The 12,993-nt window shown below is 46.1% G+C and overlaps 1 protein-coding gene and 1 long non-coding RNA gene across 2 annotated transcripts in view; one reads left to right on the top strand and one right to left on the bottom strand.

Moving 5' to 3' along the window:
- Positions 1–5,465: 5,465 nt before the first annotated feature.
- LOC125325524 lies at positions 5,466–8,415 on the bottom strand. The gene is made up of 2 exons (XR_007203367.1): positions 8,218–8,415; positions 5,466–6,627 (listed from the first exon to the last, which is right to left on the bottom strand). It is a non-coding gene; the product is annotated as an uncharacterized LOC125325524 (long non-coding RNA).
- A 380-nt stretch (positions 8,416–8,795) lies between these two features.
- The window catches only part of PLXNC1 (plexin C1), a 71,021-nt gene continuing 66,823 nt past the window's right edge, over positions 8,796–12,993 (top strand). Inside the window, exon 1 of the mRNA XM_048300967.1 lies at positions 8,796–9,744. Within this exon, the coding sequence (XP_048156924.1) occupies positions 8,797–9,744 (948 nt within the window). The 5' untranslated portion in view covers position 8,796. The remainder of the gene's footprint in view (positions 9,745–12,993) is intronic.

Below are 12,993 nucleotides of genomic sequence, written 5' to 3'. Positions count from 1 at the left end.
GAAGTGAGACTGAGATACACAAAAAACAATTGCCAGAATAACAAAAAAGGAGTTAAACTTGGGTCAGCTTTTACCTTTCCTTGAAGACTTGCTTGTGGAAACCAGCCATGGAGTCAGGGAGGGAAGGTCAAGCACCAGCAGTGAGAGATCAAAACTGGTCTGAGCACCAGAATAGCTTTTAGGTTACCCCCTGAGTGGAACTAACCTCTTTAATTGCCTTCCTAAACACAGTTAATTGCAAAGTTATTTTTCTCTGATAAGCCATTCATTTCACAGAATAATTGCATAGATCTTTTACTTTGGGAAACAATACAGTTATTTTTCTTTCACCAACAGGATTTCAAAATAAAGTGGTCAGTAGACAAGCAGAAGTAGATACATATATGTAAATAGGTGCTTAGTTACACCGTTTCTTAAATGAAATGCATTTGGAAAAACATTTTGTTTTCTGTTTCAAAATCAATTTTAGTTCCATGAATCTCTCTGTGTTAACCTATGTAGCACCAAGCTTTTGTTTACATCTTTGCTTACAAAAGAAAAAACCAAGATGCTTTTCTGCAGACATGTGTGACCTTTCTCTAATGTAGGCAAGTGTTTTAATTTGTTGATCTAGATATGCAGAGGCATGGATACTTGGTAACAACTGAATGCCACAGTCCGTGTTTCAGATGGGATCTCTCCCACAGTTAGCTTCTGGGCTCTAGGAGAAAAGGCACATGGAGCAAACTTGAATTTCTGGCACACAAGAGACTGTGAAAGATCCTTCTCACTAACTGCCCTGGCACAGCAGGTTTGGTAAGCTGTCATCTTGTAGTCCACATACTGGAAGTAAAGGATGCGACATCAGTGTTACAGTATTGAAGGGTGGACTTAGAATACTAGCTGAGTTTAGATCCAGCTGATGCTAGTGGGTCTAACAGCAAGCAAAAGTAAGACTTCATATTGTAAGTAACTGTCAGGATTAGTGGAAGAGTATTTTAATACTTTGGAACATATATATAATTATGGCTTGTTCCTTTGTTCTTGATAACCTTTAGTACCCTTCTCTTGAAGTTAACAAATACCCCATACATCTGCTGCAGTGGCATATATCTGTAATGTGATTCAATTCCCAGGTAATAATTTTGTTTCAGGTTATAGAACTCTGGCTGTGACCAAAAGGCAGAGTTATAAATAACAGTAAGTGTGTTTACTCAAATATGCAGTGGACTTGCACAAAATTGGTACCATTTGGGGAAATTAGAGAAAAGAATGGTGGAAATAAATAGTAATTGATCCATTCAGAACCTATTCTAATCCTGGAGCATACCAGTATGTGATAATGCTACAGTGGATGGCTTTTGCACTAATTCTGTAATTAAAGTTGAGATGATTATTCTTTAAAGCAGTCCGTCATTTTGTTTATCCTTGAGGGAGATTACAGCATCTTATTCCCCAACTTTGGGCCCTTGGTTTTCTTCAATTTTCAGTGAGTATTCCAAGTTTAATTTGAAATAAATTTCATTAACATATTTTAGCATGCATTTTAACTTTTCTATGACTTGAAGGGTCTTATTAGTGGAATGACACAGACTTTTCAAATTGTACTAGGTGAAAGTTTATTGAATTCAAGTGCAAAATTTAAAAAATTTTTTTTCTTGCTACACTTCTGCATTAAAAATTCTTGATATAGTCATTAAATGTTATGTTTGTTAGAAACTATTGTGGTTTAGGAATGGTACACCCCAATCCAGTGCCCCCACTGAGACTCTCCAAACCACATGTAATTTTCTTGCTCCCCTGCTTCGCCTCTCCGTCTCCCCCTGCAGCGGGCTGGAGGGGAGAATTGGAGGCACAAAGGCAAACATCATGGGTTGAGATAAGAACGAGTTACTGGAAACAGCAATGAGATAAGAAAAGAAACAGTAACTGCAACAATACTGATGACAGAGGGTACAAAAAAAGAAATTATTCACATTGAAAACCACCCCAACAATATCCGGTGGGCCCTCCACCACATTTACTCAACCAGAAGGAATCTCTTCTCCCTGGAAGAGACTCTCTTTCCCCGTCCCCAGCAATGACATGAGGTTGTATAGAATAATGTTGGGGTCCTACTGCAAAAAATTAACCCTGTCCTGGTCAGAACCAGAACACAAATTAATAGGATGAGGACAAAACTGACTAAGAGAAAGGTGTCAGAGATAGGAAAACATTAAGGATTTAGGCAGATGGTGACTCTGCAAGTGGCTAAGCTGATGCAAAGCAGTACTATGGTGTTTTTGTGCAATGAAAGATTGTAGGTACAAAAATGCTGTTAGTGAGGATCTTCTTGTTAATTTTCTAAGTCCGTAAGAGACTTTTCTCTCTCACAGAAGAGGTAGCAGGGAATGTAAACAACCAAGCCACCTGCAACCTTGGAAAGTCTTGTTTATGGTATAGTAGAAAATATTTTGATAATGGATGTTTTAGGATTTTGGCCAATCACCCCCAAGGGGTGGCTGGTCCTTTGTCCAATTAGACTATGAAGAAAAAAGTCTATAAAAGAGTTTGTAAAATAATTAAATAAATCAATCTTGCTGCACAATTCCTGCCTGCTGGATCTTCTCCTCCTCCTCCTCCTCCCTATAGCTGCGGGACACGGTGACACGGTGATATACCGTAGGAACCAGGCCTGCGGTAATAAAAGATGATGAGTTTTTAATAAAAAGCTCAACTAAGAAACACTCAAGGCATCTGTGAAAAGGATGTATGCATCTTGCAGCCTCAGTTCATATCTACAACACCCTAATGCAGATAACTTAACAGTCTCTTAACTGAGATTCTTGGTAGTTTATCCACCATTTCCTTTGCCACTTCTTGGCCCATATCCAGCTTAATACCACAACCCTCTGCTTAATTTAGCATCCCTTCAGATCTGCCAGCAGGAAAACCTACACAAGCTCTCCTACAGCTGACTCATTCAAATTGGATGGGCTGGTTTAGACAGCTTAAATAGAAAACCTGTTGACCATCTAACGGTTTAGTAAGCCTTCAATTGAGTATCTCCTCTGCAAGTGTAAATGTTCAAAGGGGAAAAACAAAGAGGAGTTTAGAACAAGTTCTTGATAATTTTCCTTATCTACTGGCACAGTTAGGTGCTGCAGATGAAATTTCTCCTTGACAAATGATGTGTTTGTCTAAGGCTGAGGAATTGACTTGATGCAGAAGTTTCTGGTTTGTATTTTGGCTCATACAGAAAGGGCCACATCAACTGCTCTTCCTTTACACCTTGCACTAGGTCTTAGGCTCCTCCACTGAATGATTATTACCTCTGACTGAAGACACAGCCAGGTCAAGAGCTTGGGTCACTTTTAAAAGCATTTGAGTAATACCAGGCATCACCCTTCCAAAACAGTTTGACATAATAATCAAGCACTGGAAGGAGCCTTCTGGGTCAAAAATTTCTACAGGTTTCCATGTCATACACCCCCACCATGAATTCATGAAGTTCCACTCTAAAATCATTGCCGTGCTCTGTAGTCACTGCTCCTGTTAAAAAGTTTCTTCAAGGACCCCGTTCTGATATTCAGAAACCATCCCTAAATTTCCAGTTTCAGTTAGTTGTAGGCTGAGTCTTTTGATTGTTGTGGTGTGCTGACCCTGGCTGGACACCAGGCACCCACTAAAGCTCCTCTATCACTTGCCTCCATGGGGGAGAGAAAATATAATGAAGGGTTCATGGGTTGAGATAAGGCCCAGGAGAGATCGCTCACCAAATACCATCATGGGCAAAACAGACGCATCTTGAGGATATTAGCTGAATTTATTACTAACAAAACCAGAGCAAGACAATGAAAAGTAAAGTAAATCTTAGAAACACCTAACCCCCCACCCCTCCCTCCTTCCCAAGTTCTACTTCCTCCCCTCCAGTGGCAAAGGGAGGTGGGGAATGGGAGTTATGATCAGTTCATCACACGTTGTTCCTGCTGCTGCTCAGGGAGAAGAGTCTTTCTCCTGCTCCAGCATGTGGTCCCTCCCAAGGGAAACCGTTCTCAATTAACTTCTCCAACGTGAGTCCATCCCATGGGCAACAGTTCTACACGAGCTGCTCCACTCTTCCACAGAGTGGAAGTCTTTCAGGCACAGCCTGCTCCAGCATGGATTCCCCATCAGGTCCCAAGTCCTACTAGTAAACCTGCTCCAGTGTAGGCTCCTTTCTCCACAGGTCCACAAGTCACTGCCAGGATCCTGCTCTAGCACGGGTTTCCCATGGGTTCGCAGCCTCCTCTCAGGCACCCACCTGCTTCAGCATGGGTCTGCTCCAAGGCTGCAGGTGATCTCTGCATATCAGTGGCCCTCCATGGGCTTCAGGGGCACAGCTGTTTCACCATGATCTGCATTGTGAGTGCAGGGGAGCCTCAGCTCTGGTGCCTTGAGCACCTCCTGCCCCTCCTTCTGCAGATCTTAGTGTCTGCAGGGTTGTTCCTGTCCCATATTCTCACTCTGCTCTTCTATGAGCACAATTACGTCTGTGCAATAAGGTTTTTTTTTCTTCTTCTTGAATATATTTTCACAGAGGTGTTACTATCATTCCTGATGGGCTCAGGCTTGGCCAGCAGCAGGTCCATTCTGGAGCCGGCTGGCATTGGCTCTGCGGGACATGGAGGAAGCTTCTGGCAGCTTCTCACAGAAGCCACCCCTGTAGCCCCCTGCCTTTCCCCCCCAAAACCTGGCCACACAAACTCAATACAGTTATAACATGCCAGTCCCATGAAGGGAAGCATTAACCAGTGTCTAGAGCATTTTGCTATGTCACAGATGCCCAGGAGTTGCCTATAGCTCCAGCCTTTCATCAGAAAGGAGCATCTCCCTGGGCAAATGGATCAGATGCATTAGTGGGACTCCAGAAAAGCAACATTTTCCCTGGAGCCCACGGACATATCACTGCTGGCTGCGGCTGACAGCACCCCATACAGATCCCCAAAGAGCATAGTCCTGTTCCTGAATCTGCCATTTCCTCTTTGTGAAGACCAAAAAAAAAAGTAAAATGGTCAGTAACTTTTAGATTAAACAAAAATCTAAACCAAAAAAAATCTAAACAAAAAGAAACAAGACTGAAAAGCAGAACTAAAACCCAAATCTGCAAACTCAGTTTCAGTATTCAAATGCCTTTGTCAGGAAAGGAATCCTTCTCAGAAAAGCTTTTTGAAAAGCTGCCCAGCACTTCCTTTCTATTTTATCAACGTTCAGTTACAGTAGAAAATTGTCTTAACTATATAACCAGAAAAACAGTTATTTCAAGTATTACAATAATGATAAAATACCTGTTAACATTAATGCTACCTATTATTACTTTGTAAATGAAAGGTTATTTTTCCTTTGTGAAAAAAACATTTCGGAACTAAGCTAAGGTAACCACATGGATTCAATAAACAAAACAAATAAAACCTTAATTGGTCATGGAACTTCAAAACAGGGGAAATACCAAAATGAAGCTACATAAATTAAGCATAAAAAATAAATCTCATTTACTAGTAATATTTTGTAAGATTGTCTGTGGAGTCATAAATTCAGAGAAATTTAGCATGCAGATGAGAAATAAGGAGGAGGGAAGCAGGTAGATGAACTGTAGTGGGAAAGCAATCTTAATTTAGGATGTGTTCTGCCTAACACTGTTGAAGATCTAAATGAGAGCTCTTTAAATTGTAGATGTAGAAACAAGTCCTGGTGTGATTCACATTCCAACTTCAGATCTAACATGACATGCTGAAATACATAACTGTTGCTTAGGATAGCAAAGGAAGCTCAATTTGCTTCCCTGGTTTTTTCATAAATTTTGGTTGGGGTGCCAGAGTTAGACAGCAAAGCTTTATAAAGTCTAACATTAACAGGCAGGCTACCTTGTTTGCCCTCCCTTCTGTGCCTGAAAAATAAAACACAGTGCAACAACAGGATAAAAACACCAATTATGGAACTGACAGCCAAGGGAATACAGTAAAATGATTTGCCATTGTCTGCTTATATTTTATAGAAGTATCATAGAATAGTTTGGGTCGGAAGGTATCTTGGAAGATCATCTAGTTCCAACATGAGCATCAGTTCATGCTGGAATCAGTTCAGTCATGATCTGATTATGCTGTTTTCTGGTCTGCTGTGTTAATAACAAATATTACACTCCGAAGCAGTACAAAATAAACCCATAGCCTCCCTTTCCATAACATCAGTAGAAGCTCAGCTTTTCCGGTATCTGGAAGAATCTTCTAGAAGAATGTGTTGAAGATAGAAACTCCTATTTACTTCAGGGGCTTTGAAAGGAATTGGGACTACTTTGCCGCTTCAAGAATTGGGTCACTCATGAGCAAAACTCCATGCACTAACTCTCAGTGCAAAGCTGGCTCTCAGAAGCATATGCGAATTAAATGTTGCAAGATGAGGCTCTGGTCCAAGCTACCATTTCACTGGAAAGAGAGAGGCAAAAACAGAAATAGAAAAGTGACAGGCAGGGAAGAGTCTGCAGAACTGTGCTCTGATGGCTGTTCCTGGGACAGGAGGAATGTGACCTCCTGTCCTGTCCTGTCCCATCCCATTGTGGTAGAACCTGCTAGCCCACACAGCTGGGCTGTTTTCATGTGACAGCCGCCATATGCAGTTCAGTCCTCCCAGGTCCTAGAAGAGACAAAAATTGAATCAGAACACTGCTTTTGGGCAGTTTTGACAGTCAGAGAAGTCTGCAGCCCTAGGAGTGGTTGCTGTTCTCTAAGACTAGAACAAGCCTGGCCTCACTCATTTAAGCAAACCAGCCACTCAGTGAAGTGCATGAGTCTTATTCTAAACATAATGCCTGAGAAACGGGTCTCTGCAATACATGCAGAGCTCAGTGATTTTGCAAATGGAAGGATGTTTGCAGAAGATAATCTATTGCTGGACATGCTCTGTGGTCAGAATCAGAGATGTCTTGCAGTTAGGATGCTGATATGCTTTTCTGTTTAGCCTCATCAATTGTGAACAAGACAAAGATCAGTGACAGTTTTATATTTGAACTGAAAATAAACTAGAAGACAAGGTAGTGTGTAACACACTCCAGTATGACATGTTCAGCCTCCTTTGCAAAGATGTATAAATGGCATTTCTGTAGACAACCTATATTGGTGATACGGGCAGGAGGATTTACTTTGCCTACATGTTGACTACAAGTTCAGTCCTCCACGGGTAGCTGCAGGCAGCATTAGCACATAGAGCATCTTTTTGCATCTGGCAAGAAGAAAAATTGTGCAACGATTCTGTTCCACATCCTCTGCTACATTTTGCAGATTTTGGATGTGTTTTGGAGTCACTATACAAGAGATAAGCAGATGGGTTGTGGAGAGCTCTGAATTTCATGGTAATATTTGTCCTAGACACCTTTTACTGCAAAATTACTGAATATTTTTGCTGACCAGAGCAACATCAATTCTTGCACAATAACTGCTGCCGGGTACAGTCATGGAGAAAGATAATAACAATTTGTTAACTTTGTTGCACTTCCTACTTGAAAATGTTGCACTTCACTGGTAACAAAGGTTACTTTTGTTCTAATTTTTACAGTTCCACTTATTCCTTCCATCAAGCTACTTCAAGACAAAAGCAGCGTAAATGGAGAGTCAGATGACTTCTCGGTTTTGAACATTACATCCTCTTCTCAGTAAGGCAATGGGCCCTACGCCCATCCTCACCCAGAGTTTCCAGAGGCACCCAAGAGAGAACACTGAAAGGCATCTTTGCTGCTTTTCATTTTTTATTTAACATTCAGCAAAACGATAATTTACCGTAAGCTCAGCATGCAACCTATACTTCACGTTGTGCTGAACCTCAACCAGCAGTGACAGAATGGGAAATGAAGTAAATCACCATTCAACGTGGCCCATCCTGTCCCCAGTGCGCACTGGATGGGCGTTCATCTCTCAGCAGCACAGCTGGAAAGGGACAGGTTTTTTGTGTGCCCGGCAGGACTCGGGAGAATGCCGAGAGCCTTTGTTCTACCTCAGACAAGACCAAGATCTAATCAGGGATCTCTGACCCCTCAACCTCCCCGCTCAAGGTGGCATCGGCGGACTGGTTGACGGGAGTGCTGTTTAGCAGGGCGGTTCCGCGATTTGAACGGGGACAAGACGGGTTTCCAGGCTCGCAGCGGGCGCTGCCGGTGCCCAGCAGTCTGACCCCACGCCCCCACCCGGCACCCGCAAGCGGACCGCGCCACCGGCTGCCCCCGCTCAGCACCTTCGCCCCTGTTCGCCCACTGCCCGCGGGGCGGCTTCAGCCGGGCCGGGAGCGAGGCAAAGCGGGCGCAGGGGGGCCGCCCTGCCCCGGGGGGGGTTCCCTGCCCCGTGCTCCGGAGGAGTCTCCGTGCGGGACCGGGTACTGAGCGTCGCCGGGCGAGGTGGGTCTCGCTCCCCTCCGCGTCCCGCCACACCGCTGCGAGGCGGCCGCCGCCGCCCCCGGCCCACCGCAGCCCGGCGGCCGAGGTGGGCTCCCGCGGCGCCGCCGCCGCCCACCGTCCGCGGCGAGGCGGGCCGGCGGGGCCGGGGGGCGGAGGGGGAGCGGCGGCGCACGGCGGCGAGGTGGCTCGGCAGCCCTCCCGGAGGAGCCCGCCCCACCTCTCCCGTGCAGGCACCCCCTCCTCCCCGCCCCGAAAGAGGAACTCCCCGCCCGCGCAGCCCGGCCGCGGCGCAGGGAGAAGCGGCGGCGGCGGCGGCAGCGGCGGCAGCGCGCCCGGCCCCTCCGCGCACCATGGCGCAGCAGCGCCCGCCGCCCGCCGCCGCCTGAGGCGCCCCGCAGCGCCGAGCCGAGCCCGCGCCCATGGCGGCGCCGCCGCCCGCCCTCAGCTGGGCGCTGCCCCTGCTGGCGGCGCTGGCGGGCGCCGCCGGACCCCAGAGCTTCGAGCTGCCGGGGGCCCCCATCGACAACATCGAGGTGAGCGGCGGCGCCGTGCTGGTGGCGGGCGGCAGCTGCCTCTACGAGCTGCGGCCCGAGCTGCGGCCCCGCCGCCGCGTGGTGCCGGCGGCGGGGCAGGGCTGCGGGGAGCCCCCCGGCATGCGGAGCAACCTGCTGCTGTACTACGAGGAGGCCGGCGGGGTGGGCGTCCTGCTGACCGGCTGGACCCAGGATGGCGGCGCCTGCCAGGTGTGGGAGCAGCCGTCCTACCGGCAGCGCTTGAACCAAAGCGAGGTGGTCAGTTGCCTGCCCGACGGCTCCACCGCCGGCGTCGTCTTCCAGCAGGCCGGCGCCTGGTACCTGGCCGTGGCGGCCACCTACTCAACCAGCGCTGATACAAACCACCTGCACTGCGAGCCCTCGAAGTCGGACAAGGAGACCGTCATCACGGTGCGCAGAATGGTCAACCTGAAGTCCGAGGAGGAGCTGGGCATCATCAAACGCAGGGAGGAGCCTTTGCATTTTGTTGACGCGCTCCAGTGGGGGGATCACCTTTTCTTTCCCTACTACACGTTGAAGGCCAGGTTGGGTAATAACACGGAGCCACCCAGCATGGCTGTCCTGCGCCAGCTGCGCTCTTCAGAGAGTGGTCTTACTTTGCAAGGGCACGTCTATTTGGACTGCGGGTGCAGGAGCCTCATTATTTCCTCCAGCCTTGTCCGCCAGGGTGAGCGGGGCTGGTGGGTGGGTGTCTTCCGCCACAGCCACAGCGCCAAAGCCTGGAACACCACCGCCGTCTGCATCTTTGGGATGGAGGAGATGAAGGAACAAGCCTGTGCATCCACTCACTTCAATATGAACGGGAAGAGCTGTGTAAGTCTGGGCATCGTTTTGCTAAGCTTTCATCCTGAAAGCACTTGTTGACGCTGTTATTGTTGTGGCTGGTGTCTTTGTGCATGACTCATGGGGTGTCCCTGAGCTGGAGGCACATGAACTTTGCGGGGAAACTTCAGAGCCACACCAGGCTTTGCACATCAGCCCAGGCTCTGCCAACCCTAGTGATTTCTCCAGCTCTTTCTGTTTCTAAAAAGCTGATGCCTTACCAATCCTGGTATACTTCCCACTACCTGTTGGGAAAGACACGTCTGAGGGAACAAGTGAGGGCATCCTGGGTCAGGCCTGAGTCTTAGGCTTCTCTCTCGATGTGTCCTTTTCTGCCTAAGATAAGTCGTATTTCATTTTATTTTCCATACAGCCTAGATAAAGCATCTCCTACCTTATTCTGTGCATTCACATCTCATGTCATTGCAGCTACATCAGAAATGAAAAAAAACCAGTCAGATTGACTCTGTGCATTGGGCTGTGTGCACTGTTATCTCTGTCACTCACTAGTTATCTATGGTTGCTTGTTCAGTGGTAGGTATTTCCCAAGCCTCTCAGGGTTGGCCTTGCTTGGGAGGGTTCTCACAGCCACCTCCCCAAACCCTTGTGTGCAGCAGACAACAATAGGTGATATCTCTTTGTTGTTGCAGTGGTTACATTTTCACAGACAGTGGTATCCCATGGAGTTCCCCTGGTCACCTACTTCAGTAACACTCTCTCTTCCTTTTCAGGGTGAGCTGGGCACATGGAGGGTGGGATAGGCAAGGCTACTGGCTTTTCTGTGGCCTCAGTAGTAAAGAAGTTATCTAAAAATTATATTCAGGGAGGTAAAAATGTCATTCAGATGAAGAAGGTGCTTTTGCAAGGCCTGTCCATGCTGTTAAGTTACACTCAGAAGACTTTCCAGAGCTGTGGCAAAAGGACCACTGAAAAGTATCAAGGAGGATCAAAGGGGATAAAGCAAGGCATCACTAAGCAAGCCCTAAGCATTTTGCAGTTCCCTCACCATCCAGGGAGTTTGCGGCTAAACTTCTGAATCCTTGATGTGTTATGATAGGAGTTTCTTGGAAATTCCTTGAAAGAAGTGTAGTAGATTTACTGTCACTCCTTGGCTTTCCAAATCTAACTCATAGCGGAGTGCAGTGCTGAGATTTTTCCAAACACAGACTACCAGAGGGCACGTGTGATTCAGTCAGCTCCTCTCCCTACTGAGCTGTGAGACTATTGCCAGTGTTAGAGGACGTGGTTGTGAATGAGAACCCCATATGTGGGTGAGACAACTGTGCTGAAGTAAATAGTGAAACTCACTACGGAGCCAGAGCCAATCCTTTGATTTCCAGTGCTAGCTTACTGCATGATTTCTGTGCTCCCACAAGGCAAACTTCCTGAATGAATTTGAAGTCTCATTCTGATCCCAAAATACCTATTTGTTTTTGGAATTTCAGTTTGCATTGTTTATTCCTAATTACCCATGAAGTTTCTTAGAGAAGTGCTTTCTGAGCCTGCTAAACAAAACAGAAAAAGAAAGCTCCCTGGGCAGTATATCCTTTCTAAACACTTGACAAAACCTCATGCAAGAAATTTCAGAGCAGCCTCATGGATCTCTTAGAGTAACATAACGCAGATAAGGTGAGGCACATATTTCTGCAGACAGGGCAATTCCCTGTCCCCTTTGCCTCTCAGGGCCTGAATATGAAAAATCAATGATCCACTTGTTTCAGGATTGGTCTGATTCAGATCAGACTCCTGTGACTCCAGAGTTACTTTCATGTCCCAAAAGGCTCATCCCTCCTGGAAATTTAGATTATATTTGGATACAATGCTGAAGAATCTCAACTGTAACAATCTTTATAACGTTTGCTTACTTAACCTTATGTCCCAAACTATGATGATGTTATTGATCGTGATATTTTGGCACAGGAAATGCAGTTTACCACTGAGAGAAAAGTGGTATTTTAATATTTTGTGAGATAGCAGGACATGTGGGTCCTGTGAAGTAATATGGCTTATAACATTACATGGCTAATTAGCTCTCCTTTTAAAGCTAATTATACATGCTTATGGTGTATAAACATAGAAATAAATGCATGTAGTTCAGCTTTAATACTTTTTTATACTACAGAAGGTTAGGCTAGGCTATTGCAGAGTACGTTTGGAGATGACAGGCCCATATGCTGCTGCTTCTGGGTTGTTTTAGACCAGATCCTTCTACCGTCTCTCACTAAAGTATGGGAGTCCCTGCAGTCATGAAATATGCTGTTCTTGGACTCAGAAACACATGGGCTTCAGAGCTGACAGGAAGATGGAGTGTGGCACGTCCATCAGTGTGTAGCTTGCAGCAGTGTGTGCAATCTTAGCAGTGGCTCTGGCCAGAAAGGAGTGCCTCGTAGCACAGAGCTGTCAGGAGTATGTTGTACTACAATGTGTAGGAATGGCGGCAAACAATGGTACTTAACACGTGCTTTAAAGTCCAGTCTTTTAAAGACAGTGTTGGTCTTGAGCAAAGGAATGTGTTGCAGCATTATGGGCACTTGAAGTGCAAGGCCTCTCTGGTGCTTGTGGTGAGTGGACTGTGCTGAATGTCAGTCTGGCTTTTGCATTGCAGGTGCCATGTGTTGTAGGGTGCTGCAGGTCTTAGTCTTCTCTGCTGCATACACTGGAGTGTATGCAGGAGCTCAGGTGTGAATGTGATGAGGTACGTGAATCCCAGACATGGACTGTCAGTTTATGTAGGAATTGAAAATACAGGGATTTTTTCACTGTAGGAATACAATTTATAGTAAGCATATATGTTAGGGAGTAGTGGCAGTTTGTTTTCCTTCTGATCTTGTAATCCTTCTGTTATTATTCTGATTACTTTTAGGCAAGACATCCTCTTACCCCTCTCCACTCACATTGATTTTCTCAATAGGACACTGCAAGAGGGACTTAGCCCAGGGTATTTGTGGCCCTGAATTCCCTATTATGCCATTGCTACATGGTGTACTCTGAGTTCATTCCTGTAAGGTACAGAGCTTTCTGGCCCTAACCCAGTAAAGCACTTAATGACATATTTAATATTAGGCATATATGAGTATTTCCATCCATCTTTAAATGCCCATGCATTTAAAGTAAAGCATGTACTTGAGTACTTCACTGGATTGGAACCAAATTGCTCTGCATCCTGTAGGAACTCACCGTAGGTGTCTAATCTCTTTAGTTTTGCTTTGCCTCTTAGACCAAAGTTCATATTTGCATTAA

This window comes from Corvus hawaiiensis, chromosome 4 (genome assembly GCF_020740725.1).
Source record: "Corvus hawaiiensis isolate bCorHaw1 chromosome 4, bCorHaw1.pri.cur, whole genome shotgun sequence".
NCBI lineage: Eukaryota > Metazoa > Chordata > Aves > Passeriformes > Corvidae > Corvus > Corvus hawaiiensis.
This window is presented reverse-complemented; position numbering and strand designations above follow the sequence as displayed.